This window comes from Gnatocerus cornutus, chromosome 1 (genome assembly GCF_029298725.1).
Source record: "Gnatocerus cornutus isolate USDA-ARS CGAHR chromosome 1, icGnaCorn1.1, whole genome shotgun sequence".
Classification (NCBI taxonomy): Eukaryota; Metazoa; Arthropoda; class Insecta; order Coleoptera; family Tenebrionidae; genus Gnatocerus; species Gnatocerus cornutus.
In genome coordinates, this window is record NC_142233.1 from 25,540,104 (window position 1) to 25,553,548 (window position 13,445).

At 33.1% G+C, this 13,445-nt stretch overlaps 1 protein-coding gene across 2 annotated transcripts in view; it reads right to left on the reverse strand.

Annotated features, from left to right (window-relative positions):
* The window catches only part of Neto (Neuropilin and tolloid-like), a 151,120-nt gene that overhangs the window by 6,064 nt on the left and 131,611 nt on the right, over positions 1–13,445 (reverse strand). For both annotated transcript variants that reach the window (XM_088049784.1, XM_088049783.1), the window contains 4 exons: positions 7,329–7,489; positions 3,555–3,813; positions 3,310–3,434; positions 2,340–2,477 (listed from right to left, as the gene is read on the reverse strand). In XM_088049784.1, coding sequence (XP_087905910.1) covers positions 2,340–2,477; positions 3,310–3,434; positions 3,555–3,813; positions 7,329–7,489 — 683 coding nt within the window. The remainder of the gene's footprint in view (positions 1–2,339; positions 2,478–3,309; positions 3,435–3,554; positions 3,814–7,328; positions 7,490–13,445) is intronic.

Here is a 13,445-nt window from a genome sequence, read left to right on the forward strand (position 1 = left end):
CGATAGCGCCATGTTCCGGGGTTAACCGAGCGTTCAACAAAACCAAACAAAAATCTACAAAAATAAACAAAAATAAAAGATCTTTCGGGCAACATCATCGTCGACGAATAATTTATCAGCGGCTTTTGTCAGACGTTCCACTAAACAAAAAGATTTTTATTACGTCACGCCGGTGATTAACCGAAACGGTGATATGCAAGTTAATGTAAATTGATTGCTGTTCATCTTTTATTTGCGTGTGAAAAATGAGCGCACGGGACGGCTGTTACGACTCACTTTATTTCTTGTTTAATTTTGATAAATATGGACGGCTTTGAGTCTAATTAAATTCTATTGCAGGGGAAATTTTAGGCGATTCATAAGAATTTTTCATTGTTGGTCTGTCCACATTTTGCAATTAAGTTTGAACAGGGTCTTGTCAGGCGGAAATGAGATAAAAGCGGCACGATGGGAAAACTGAAACAATCGGAACCATTAGGGTGATTTTGGCTGTGCAGAGCTTCGATTGAATATCTTAAAATGGATGGAAAGTTATACGAAAGTTGACGTGCACAGTTTATTTAAATTTCTCTAAAGTGTCTTTAAGATAACAATAAAGTTTAAAATTCTGTACATATTAAAAGGAGTATAATAATAATAATAATATATGGATTTGTTAATAAAAAACAAAGTTTAAAAAAGCAGTCATATTTCGTCTTTTTATTTGTTATCGATGCAAGGCACTTAACTCGTTATTCCTGCGTTTTTTTGACACTCTTTTATTGTTCAGGATTTTGTATTTCTTTAATATTTTCTCTATTCTTTATTTTGATCTAACCTTATTAGGTTTTTATATTATATACTTTTTTCAGTTTTTTTTTTATTTTATCAATTTTATATCGTTCTTGGATTATTTTTATTCAGGTTTTAGAACGTGGATTGTGACTTTTGGCACTTTTTCAAAATTTGACATTGTCATTTTAAATGACAGTTCTGTAACTCGATTTACATTAACAAAAGTTTGCTTGTCTTAGTTTTTTATTATTAGCAAGGGTACATGAAATTAGTTTAAATTTATCGGACAGTGTCATAATTAGTATAATTATTTTTTTAAGTCTTGTACCGATGCTGTTATTCTACGGAAAAAAATTGTAAACGTTTAGAGAAGGAACTCCGCCAAAACTGGCCAAAACATCAAAGAAATAGAAAACGGAAGATCACGAATTCCAAAAACGAAATTAGCTGACAATAATAATAATCATATTATCTGACTCCTTCAAGGGATGTCCAAGATGTAAAAAACGATAAGTTTATAGATCAAGTGACATATGAAAAATCATCAATCTGTGCAGATGTCTTTCGTGCTGTTTTGACTTTCATAATATAAATTGTCGAAAATCTATGCAATTGTAAATTTTATTTCCAACAATCAAATGTTTTGGGTTCAACTGATACTTTTTCGACTCTATCATACTTTTGACATTTAGCGCTTAGTGACAAAGTTAATAGCAACATGCATTTGACAACATTACTAAAATATTATTTAATAAAACCATAATAATAGAAAAAGCAGTATAAAAAATCTTGTACAGTACTCTCACGAAAACTGCTTGTTTCGCTTTAAGGTGTTTTCAACTGTTTTGTAAATAACTATTCATAGCTACTGAAAACGTTTCTTTACCATTTTTGTATTTTTATCCAAGTTAGGCACAATGTTAGTCAACATTTCTCTCCTCGCGCGAAATTTTTTGTGATTAATTAGAGCAATAATTTACCGCTACGAAAACATGTAATTACTACGTCTGTGCTTATGTAAACCTCTGATGTGTTAATAAATTCAAAAAGTGACATTTTAAACCTTATTCAATTTTCGTGCACAGCTGTACTTTGAGTAAACTGAATTATATCTGTAATGTGTCCAATTAAAAGAAGAATTCAGAAAATTAAATTACTGTGACAAGTACAAATAAAAACTAATTATACAGTTGGTAAATGCAGGTATTATGTACAATTGGATTAACATCCTGTATAATGTACAAACTAAATAAACACAATTAAGTGAATACGTTTTAAGTTCATATGCAAAGAAGATCACAACTTCCTGCCATTGATAAACAAACGGCACAAATTAATTTAAAACCACTCATGGTTATGTTCAGTGTGATCTCCATAAATTAACTAAATTGATTTACTCTTTGAAGCCTGACTTTCAATTGAGTAATTAAATTTGGACGAGTAAGTTTTGCGGAACAAATTTATTAGCCCTACCAGCGACGAGGATTTTCAAGGAAAGTACGAAGAATGTTAAAAAATAAGTAGCGTACAAATCAATTTTATATATATTTTCAAAAATAACTCACCTGTATTGTTTGGTGGTCCCTAATTAATTTTTTGATACAGTTGAATATGAACGTGAAACACATTCCTGCTAAAATTAAAGAAAAAATAACCATGATGACGATGATGTGGTCGTCGTTGAGTGATAACGTTTGAGCACTCTGAAACATTACGACAAACATATTACAGCCATGAAAAGCGCTACCAATTATTTAGGGAGAAGAGTATAAAAGAGGATTTCCACTTGACCCAATCGTAAATTTTTTATGGGCTCGAAACGACCGACCGTAGTTCTTTTTGCCATCAACAATCGATTTACATTACACCGCAAGTTACCTGTGAACAGGTAACATTACTGCTTTAAGTTTCGCGTTAAAATTCTGTCACGAGGAAACTCGTTTGCACTCTTCATTATGTGAATTTTGAAACCAAAACGAAACACGGGGGAAAACTGCAGCTACAAGTATCTAGATTTTGAGCTTTTGACAGTTTCTTCTACTGTGAAAATACAACCACACCAAAACTATCTACAATTCTAATAATACTAGCTACATTAAGCTTCTGGCAAACAAAATAAAATACAGAACTCCTGTTTTTCAACTCAAAACAACAAACGGACTTAGCCTATTTATTAACCATTCCTCCCTAAAACAAACACCACAAAATTTCAGACAGAATAGAAAAAGAACTCACACATCCACATCAAAGACTTTAAATGGTAATTTGTTATTCAAGTCGGCCACGAAACAAATGACTGATGGGCTGTCGTCGCATTATTCACGAAAAGCTCTAAACACAATGCGAGAGCTTCTATGAAAGCTCGTTTCGCGTCAAAACTCGATGAAGAGGTCAGCACGTGGTCTTTTTGTTTCTTGGCTAACGTCTCATGTCGTTTACATTTACGATGGTACAGCAGGTTGTAAATAAACTAAATTGAAGTTGCGCTAGTGGAATGTGTGTGACACTAAATCCTGCAAAGTTTGGACTGCGTACCTGACAGTTATCTTCGTCCCATCGAAACCTGCAGTTATACCGGCCATTACAGCGTAAAGATTCGTGTATGCAGGTGGCATCCTCGCAGGAAAATTCGTCGTCGAGGCAGCCGTCTTTATCGTTATCTAGAATCGACAGTTTTATGAGTGACTCGAACCGTTTATTTCTACAGAGGTTGGGGGCGACGTAAAATTTTCTATTAAACTAAAACGACACCTAAAAATCTGTTGCAAAGTTTAACTCACCGATGTTTTTGGCTGACTGCTTGTCTACGTCTCTGTATGCTGTGTAATTTGCTTCAAAATTTGTTTTATTCGTCGACTCGTAGACAGTGAAAAAACGGACAACCATCACATTCTTTTTAGACAGAACAGTATCAGCCATTGAGCCACAGAACGTTTTTTCTATACTGCTTAAATCTGTGTTATTTGAGAAGACTTGGACGAAGTTTTTGTCGCACTCGTTTGGCTTATCCAGCTCGAATTTCATAAACTGAAGTTGTATCTGCAAAATTGGGACAATTTAAGGATGATTAGGTGTTTGTAGTGCTAGTTTGATAGTATCAAGAGCGCAATTTGAGAGTAAAACAAATATCTATGATCTACAAAATTTTTGATGTTTTATTTATATTTTGTATTTCGTCGGCTTAAGTTGTTAAGAATGCGTTTTCAATTCTAAAAATATAATTATATATGTATTAATAAAATAAATTTAATACGAATATAATTTTTAAAATAGAAAAACAAGATAGTTTATCCTTAGATTCATTTATTTGTTACTACTCTGCCCCGAAAAATTAACGCAAAATCGACTTACGATTTTAAAAATGGCTTTAAAAATATTATTTACGATTTACACCAACTTGATAGACCAATTTAATGCAAATTAAACTTTTGCAGCAGCATTCTGCAATCCTATTTAATTGGCTGTTTGCTACGAAGAATACTGACTGTTATCAGGGCTGCGTTCATAAAAATCACTCTGTGTAAAGTTTGTGTAAAATGTGACACAAAAACGTTCATGAAGATGCGCAATGCTTTCTGTCACTCGACTTTGAGCGTTCATAGATACCACGCTAAGAACGCACAGAGTGCTCGAAAATTGCCTCAGAAACCCGATGAAAAACGCTCACCATGCGCAATATCTTGGATTTCAAATGCACCTCAAATGTTTGTTGCCATAAATCATTGTTTCTTAACTTTTAAAGTAAGCCGCATCCCTTTGAACCTGAAAATAGGTCTCAACAACCCGTTGAAAATTGTGGTTCAATTTTTTAGTATAGAAAAATACATTTTTTAAAAACTTTTTGTTTATTAAAAAAAATGTACATTTTAGCTAATGTACAGCTTCTTCCGCACCGATGATTTTGGTCAAATTTCTAAATCGAAAAAGAAGCTCGAGATCTATCTACTGGCCAAATTTGAGATCGATCGGACAAATTTGGGAAAATGAGGAAAAATGAAAATCAACTTTCCGAGACTTTGATCGGCCATACCTCAGTTATTTGTTGTCGAATCTGAATTTAAGTCCCAGATTTGGAATTCTGCGTACACTGATGTATAATAACTTAAGTTTACTATAAAAAATAAGGAGATATCGATATCAAAAATTTGGCATAGTTATATAGTCATAAATTTTTGCGAAAAATTTGCAAATTTTGACTGTAAAAAAATCAAAGAACTATTTCTTATGTAAAAAATCGCAAAAAAAACGATGGCGTAAACCGCATCTTAATATCTGAAATAGTTTCCCAGATATCGAGCACAAATTGTTTCAAACCTTCAAAAATATGGCTCTCTGGCGACAACCCAAAAATTCAAACGACCATAACTCACTTATTTGTTATCGAAAATTAAAAATTCTCATGTTTTTAGATTCAGCGTGACATTCTGCGTAAAATGAGACCCAATTTTGTTGAGTTTGCCTAATAAATAAACGAGGCATTGACCAAAAACTGTTTAGAAAATGTCATTTTAGGGTGATTTTCAATCAATGCTTTCAAAATGAAAACGACGTTTAATAGCTTTGAATTATACATCAGTTGAAAGGGGAGCTCGAAATCTATCTACTGGCTAAATTTGAGATCGATTGGACAAATAGTTTACAAGCTATGGCCAAAAATAAAAAAAATGAAAAATTTTCATCGTTTGAGTCGGATTTTTTTTTCGCGAAAAATCGACTATCAAATTTTAGGCTTTTGAGAAGATTTTCTAATGTAAAATGAGCCAAGAAAAAAAATGGCGCAAATCGCATTTCAATATCTCAAATAGTTTCCGAGATATTTAACTTTAAAAATTACGAAAAATGAGGAAAAATGAAAATCGACTTTCCGAAACTTTGATCGGCCATACCTCAGTTATTTGTTGTCGCATCTGAATTTAAATCCCAAATTTGGAATCTGGGGAAAATTCTCCGTACACTATTGTATAAATAACTTAAGTTTACTCGAAAAAATAAGCGAGATGTTAATATCCGAAGTTTAGTATAGTTTTTGCCATGAATTTTCGCGAAAATTGCGTTTTGTATGTAGGTGATGTACCTATTTGTCGAACATTTAAATAACCACGGAAACCGTTCATAAACGCAACAACACTGGCGGATCTCAGAGTGTTAATCACATCACTCTGACGTCACACGCTCCAACAGACGTCTCACTTTATGAACACACCCCAGTATTCGAGAAGGTAAAACACTTTGTCAAGGCCAACTGTACAAAAAACTCGAGGTAAAAATCACAGAGATTTTCACTTTTGTTTTTGGCACATTTTGCAACAAGTGTTAATTTTTTGGAAAAATATTGATTTTAAATTGTCAAAATTAGTATTAGGCACCAGTTTGTGAAAACGACTTTAATTATTTAAAAAGAAATACATTTTTAAATTTTGCATTAATTTTGCGGCGCAGTGTATTTTAGAATTAAGAAAGATTCTATTTTCAGTCCCCAAGTTTTCAAATCTCAGGTTTGACGACAAACATATAAAAAACAAAGATTTCTCAACCTTCGTCAAATAAAATCAGAATGGAATTAGCAACCGACGATTTGATTAATCATGTTTTTTTTGTAAAAAAATATTTCAATTTATGTCATTATGCCAGAATTTTGAAGTTGAAGAAGTTTGCATTTAATACACAAGGTGGCCTGATCTACAACTTTCCACTCCAATAATGACTTTTTTATTTATGAACGCATTTTACTGGAATTTAAAACCAAGATAATTGAAGAAGTAGCTTTATTTGGCATTGCACGCCATACTTATTAAATGTTTTTATGGATTTACAAAGTTTGCCATCTGCAGCCATTGATGGAAACATAAGTGAATCAAAATCCTTTTTATAAATCAGAAGATCCTAGCGTGAAATTTGCAATTTATTTCGTCCTCACCTTTCTTTAAAATGTAGGCAATTTAGTGCTTAAGTGTGCCAGAACTAGTTTTAAAATAGATAATTAGTTAAATTATTAATTAAACTTGACTGGAGTAAACATTTCATAGAAAATTTAGTGATTATAGTCGTTAAAAATAATTTGAAATTTCAAATTTTATTTTAAAAGTAAATAAATTAAGCAAAATTCTAAATAACCTTTGGGAAGTTCATTCAATACACCTCATTCATCTGTCAACTTCCTTAGGAAGTCTTCAATTCACAGAGTAAAGTTAGCTAATTCAAGCATCCTCCCGAAATAACCAATCTGACCTCCGCGTTTGCTGAAAACATTTCAACTCTTTACAAAAACGATTAAGAAGTTTAAGAGAAGTTTAACATAAGAATTCGCACCACAAAGCGAACATCAACATCAATTCAAAATTCCTAGCCTGTATGAAATGTAAATACATCGCTCAAACAATTCCAAACTGTGGCTATATCCGAGTTCCCTCTGGTTTTATTCGACTTTTCTGGTAATAAGCTGCTAGCATTCTGCCATCCCGAATAAAGAAACGGTGAACTTTGAAGTTCAACGAAAACTAGGTAACCAACTTACCGATCCGTGATAATTCTATCAAAATGAGAACTTTACTCACCCTCTGGTTTTCTCTGACTGTGATGACCCAAATGCAGTCGGTTGCAACTTTGTATTTTTCACGGAATTCTACTACGTTAGCGGGAATTTCGGTTTTAGTGATGTTGCCTTCTTCGCCCAACGTTTTATTCACACGACACATCGGTATATCGGGAACGCTCCCTGCAAAAAAGGAAAATGATAAATTAAACGACTTTGGGAGAGTGGTTCGTCACGTGATCGAAAAGAAACTTCCTGCAGGCAGCTATTTTCCTGTGGAAGAGGATGATGTATTCGGGCCATTAAATGCAGAAAGGATTTCTAGTTACCACATGAAAAACGCGAGCCTTGCATGGAAGTTACTGAAGTACTAAATGTTCAGTAAATACTTTTAAATAACAGTTTGTAAACTTATTGTCCTGAAGAAGTTGTTTGGCCGGCGCATCCACCATTTTTAACGCAACTAATTTTTCAAAAACACGATCAAATAAGACATTATAAATTTTCTGTATTATTCTTTTTGTTGCGGTTTTTATAGTACGGAAGTTGATACCAATTAAATACACAGTTTCTTTTAGATTCAAACCACGATTTTTCTTGTTCTTATAATGTATTTTGACTTTGAGCTGCTGTGAACTTATTTCCTAAATAATAAAATTAGTACTGCTCGCTGTGTCTGGGAACCGAATCTAATAGGACTGATTGTATGAAAATCCGAAAATCGACGAGAACTTATTAATTTTACGATATTCGATTAGCGACCTTTTTGGATTGTAGTATTGATTTTTGACAATTACTAGTTGATTAATAAATTTGCAGTTGTTCTCATAATCTGATAAAGTTTGAAGAAAAAACAAATGTAGATAGTTTTGAACATTTGTTATCTTAGTCTTATTATCAAATATGTATCGAAAAGTTCTAATTTGAAGTTGAAGTAAAAAGTGTGCTGAACGAATACGCGCGAAATAGAATATGACGGAAATCCAAGAATTTATAAAATTCGATCTAAGCCTTCAAAACAAATATTTGAATATGACATGTCATTACGAAATTTAAAGAAAATAATAGAAAAAAATTAGATAAAAAAATGTAAAGAATTCTAAAGATTCAAGGAGATCATAGAAAGGTAAGTTTTAAAATCGTTTTAAATTGCTCTAATTTAAAATCTTATGAGTTTACAATTTCTTTCGAGCATCTTTGAAAAGTTCTGGGACAACTTGTATCGTGTGATCAATATTGTTTGTAATCGAGTCATCCCTGAAAATGAATCCGTATATCTATCATATTAGCGATCTGATATCAAACTTACCAACCGAATCTATGAAAATAGATAAATCAAGCGACAAAAGAGGATCAAAAGAAAATCTGAAAGGTGTTAGAGATGGAAGAACACCTTCAACGTAGATTCGCTATTTGCTCACTTTTGGCATTGCAGTTGACAACCATTTGACAGCTATCAGTACGAATCTATCAAACACAAACCCACAAATTAATTTGCAAAGCTTACTCGATTACAAACAATATTGATCACACGATATAACGTCTATAAAGTAATTCATAAAAATGTACCTACTCGTATTTGCAAATTGAGTTTAAAATAAAGCCTTGAGGCAAAAATAAAATGCATCCTTGCATTACTTTAGGAATTAATTTATTTTTTGTTTTCGTGTAATATAACAGGTGGACAGTATGCGCATAAATAAACACACAGTAGGTAAAATTACATTTGCAACACATAAACATCACAAAAGCGAAAATATAATCAAAATTGCAATCGGATATGTATCCATAAATACCAGCTCTAAATTTTCCATTTGATGAAAGTTCAAATCTATCATAGAGGGTTTCATTACTATCGAACTGTAATAATATAAACACAATGTCATCAGAGTGAAAATATTACAATTTGCTTTATCGCTTAATTATTCCGTTCGATACAGCAAATCTGATATTTCTCGGAAAATCAAATTTTAACTTTAATCAAGTTAATTAATTATACAATTTCCCGTTAATTCCTTTTAAACGGCCTTATTTCAATCATATTTCAAAGAACAATAAATGGAATTACAAACCAAAACAAACCGGTACTTTTGTCACAGCCGTCTGTAATTAAATTTAATACAAGCGACAAAACATCTAAACATCTTTTTTGCTCGCTGCTAATAATGCTATAAATATTGAACGCACGTCTTGACATCTCCGGAATAATCCGGGACCAAACAAGTGTCAGCTTGATGTTAAACAGGCGGAAGTGAATGCTAATGTAGTCAATGAATGACTGTTGAGAAGTGTTCTTGGCAACTAATCTCCGAATTAAATTAAGAGGTGTTATCAATCTCAGCTCCAAATTATCCAGTTAAATAAAAGGAATCCTTCTGGATATACAAGATGAGAACTAGCGCTCACCAAAACTACGCTAGGATTAATAGATGCTGCAACATGTGTGTTGATATCTTGGATTCAGAAGGATCATGTTCCGGAGTTTTCCGGGATTTCCGTGTCAACGGATAAATGGAATTTGTTAAGGTAAAATGAGATTCGGTTGGTACTTGGCGCAAAGTTGTTTTAGAAGCTCCATCAAAGGCTCCGGTTAAGTCGATTTTTGTGGAAAGCGAACTTAAATAATATGAGGACAGACATTTTCTTATCTTTTAGCGTATCAGAGTGTTGTTGAGACAAAGCATTACTGACAACTGCGACAATGAGAGACAATAAGCCTGTGGATTCACTCTTAGATAATAGTAAGCAAGTTTAAGCTTTCGGTCTCTTGTTGCCCCGTCCATAGTAAGTGAAGAAACTCCGTTACTTTACTAAACCAAAAAAAATTAAGGAAACATATTTCATTAGATGCGGAAGTTTTATTATTCCCAGGAGATACAAAATGCACCAATAATAATAGAATATTTAGATGTCTAGGCTAGTGAATAAAATAATGCAATAAAAACTGAAATTTTGGAGACTTTTATTACAATTTTTTTTGAACAACTTGATGAAGTAAAAAAACAGAAAATTACGTTTTGAAACTGAACGAAATATTAAATAAAAACATGGAGAAATATATGAACATAAAAAAAGTTTTTAGTTAACAGGATTATTTTTCGCATCCTAATGATATTTTTAAATAACGAAAAATATCCAGATTCTGTCAACTGTCTTGATAACAGGTTGCTCGTTAAAACTTTTATATACCTAGTAGAAACACAAATAATAATGTTACACAAACTTTATTCAATTAATTCAAAAATACGACATATATGTTGATCAAAATTTGTCAATGTATTTGTTAGGTTGTAATACATAAATAACCGGAATAACTTTCAAATTGGCCACCTTTAGCCTTTGTGCAAGCTATAATTCGCGTCGGCCATTCGTCAATGGACTCAATATTAGCATTTTTATCCGACTACTCCATTGTAAAACTAGCAGAAATTTTGACTTTTATTGCTTCTGACGAAATGAATAAAGTTCAGTTAACATAAGGAAACTGTAAAAATTCTATCATGCTAGGCCTACTTACTACATTGTGAACTTTTAAAACAGTAACAATATTTAAAATCATTGTTAAGCTATTTATTGTCCAGTTTTGTATCGATTGAACAATAAGCCAGAAAAAGGTTTTGCTTCGTCAGTGTGGGTTTTCTTTCTACACCAATTTCGGTGTTTTCTACTTATATATGTTATTTTTATGGAAATTGGTGTTCGGTCCTCCATTTCCGTACCCCGGAATTCCTTCAACTTCTAATTACACCATGTAAATTCCTTTTACATTCAGTACTGCACACAACTTCGGAAATGACAAAACAGAAACTTCCGGAAATAGCGGCTCCTCGTCATGTCAATTTTCTTTTGAATGAGCAATGGCACGTGAAGGAAACGTTGAAATGCAATATCTTAACAAAAGAAACTAACAAAAAGCAGTTCAATGAAAAAACGTTAGATACAATATTGGATTCTACCAACGATAAATAAATAATGAAAAAAACAAAGGAATGTATTGTTCTCTTGCATCTCCATTATTGTAATCTCCCCTTTGAGGCAAACAGTCGTATAAATATCGAACACTTGAAGGCACAGACATTAACGGTAGATTAATAAAAAGAAAACGATCGAAGAACAAGTTTATTGAGAAACGGGAAAGCTTTCAAGACGTCCGATCGACGTATGCAAATAAAGAATTTCTAAAATGTAAAAAGCAACGCTTCTCTTAAAAGGACTTTCAATATAACAAATATAATTTAAAGCTCCTGAAACTCAATGAACTTCTGACTAGAGGTCTAAACTTTCAACGCTGCAAAATAATTGTAATTCGTAACAGTAATTTACATTATTACAAAACCACGGAATGCAAATATTTAGAGCAAGTAATTTGTCTGAAGTAATGGAAGTGTTTAAGATTATAAAGTTTTATTGATAACAGTGAGGCGATAAAATGAAGCAGTTAACACGAGATGGAGGCGGCAAAACAAAACGAACAATATAGAAATTAATATGAGATAAATGAGGAACACATGCTGTGTGATTTATGTTGAGATACGAGAATATACGGGAAAAAGAGATTTATGCTCTCAATGAAAGAATAAAAGCGCGAATTGGGTGTAGTTAGAAAGAGAACAAATGTTTAATTTTTCTAAACTTAATAAAGAAGTTAAGTAGCGCGGCGGCTATAAAGAACTGGAGAAAAATATAAGAATGTCGTTAAATGTTTACTGTGTCTGAAGAAAGATTTTCAAAAATTGGATAAAACAATAAACAATTAAAACAAAGCTAGAAATAAAATTATTGGGTATTTTTAACTCTAGACATTCTTTCTTATTGAGCAAATATTTTCGTTGTTTATGCACACCGCTCAAAAACACAATCGAAAGAGTTATAAACTTTCTGTTGAAGCATGCTCAGTTTAATTTCATAACTTGCTGGTTTCCTAGTTGGTGTCTGGTATTAACAAATATCTTAACAAGGCTCAAGATGTACTCGGCGACAGAATGCTTTGAAATGTGTCTTATTTTTGGAGAGTGCGATAGAAATTCGGCTTTAGTAGCAAGAACGCATCGAGAACGTTTTCCAGGTCCGGACAACAAAACGATTCTTTGTGTTGTTTTTTGGGCTAGACAGACTGGTCAGATATTACCAGATTGGCGCGACGTTGGTGAAACACCAAGTCAAGCCAGAACTGCTGAAAATGAAGAAGCCGCTTTGGAAGCAGTTGAGGAAGACCCCACGCAAAAAATCCGAACTGTGGCACGCTACTTAGACATCGGAAGATTTTCTGTACAAAGAATCCTCGCGACTGATCACAGGCACCCGTACCAGATTTCAACATTTTCTCCCTTAGGATTATCCGGTCAGAAGAGACTTTTGCGAATGGCTTATCAACGAAAGCCGCTGATTTCTTCCTCTGGGGTCATTTCAAATATGTTATTTATGTAGTGCCGCTAAATACTGAAGCGGAGCTCAGACAACGCATTTAGGGAGCTGTGGATGGCATCACGCATGAAATGATTGAAAATGCATGTTAAAGTTTGGTTAGAAGAGGTCATCTAGGTGTCCAAAATAATGGTGGTTTGTTCGAGTATTTGATGTAACTGTTACACCATGTGCCTTGTTCTGTTTCTTGTTGTAATAAAAGGTTTTTTTTCTATTTCGCGTTCATAATGAAGATATTTCGATACGCGTTTGAGCGTATTTCGGTATCATAATGAACCAATCCCGTGCCAATATTCCCAGGAACATATATTTTTCTTAGGTTTGCAGCAGACAAACCGTCAACCTGCCGTCAACGTTGACAATTTAGATTTTGGTTTTGTTAAACCTTGATAAATCGATCAATACACTATTATTTCTTGTTGTACTTGGCTTAATAATTCATCTGAGAAAAACTCTTTGGTTGCAAGAGAACCAACATGATCATGATCAACATTTTCGCTCTCTTGGCTCCCTTGCGCTCCAGTAACCTCAAAACGTCACACCTGTCAAACTGACTGAAATTGGATTTGGCTATTTCGAATTTTTTCCCGAACATTTTGCAAATGCCAACTACTCTAAAATTCCCTAGATTTCGAAAAGTTTTTTCGTTTAAAATAAGGCGAAATAGAAAAAATAGCGTATGATACTTGTTCATAATGCATTTTGCCGCACTTAC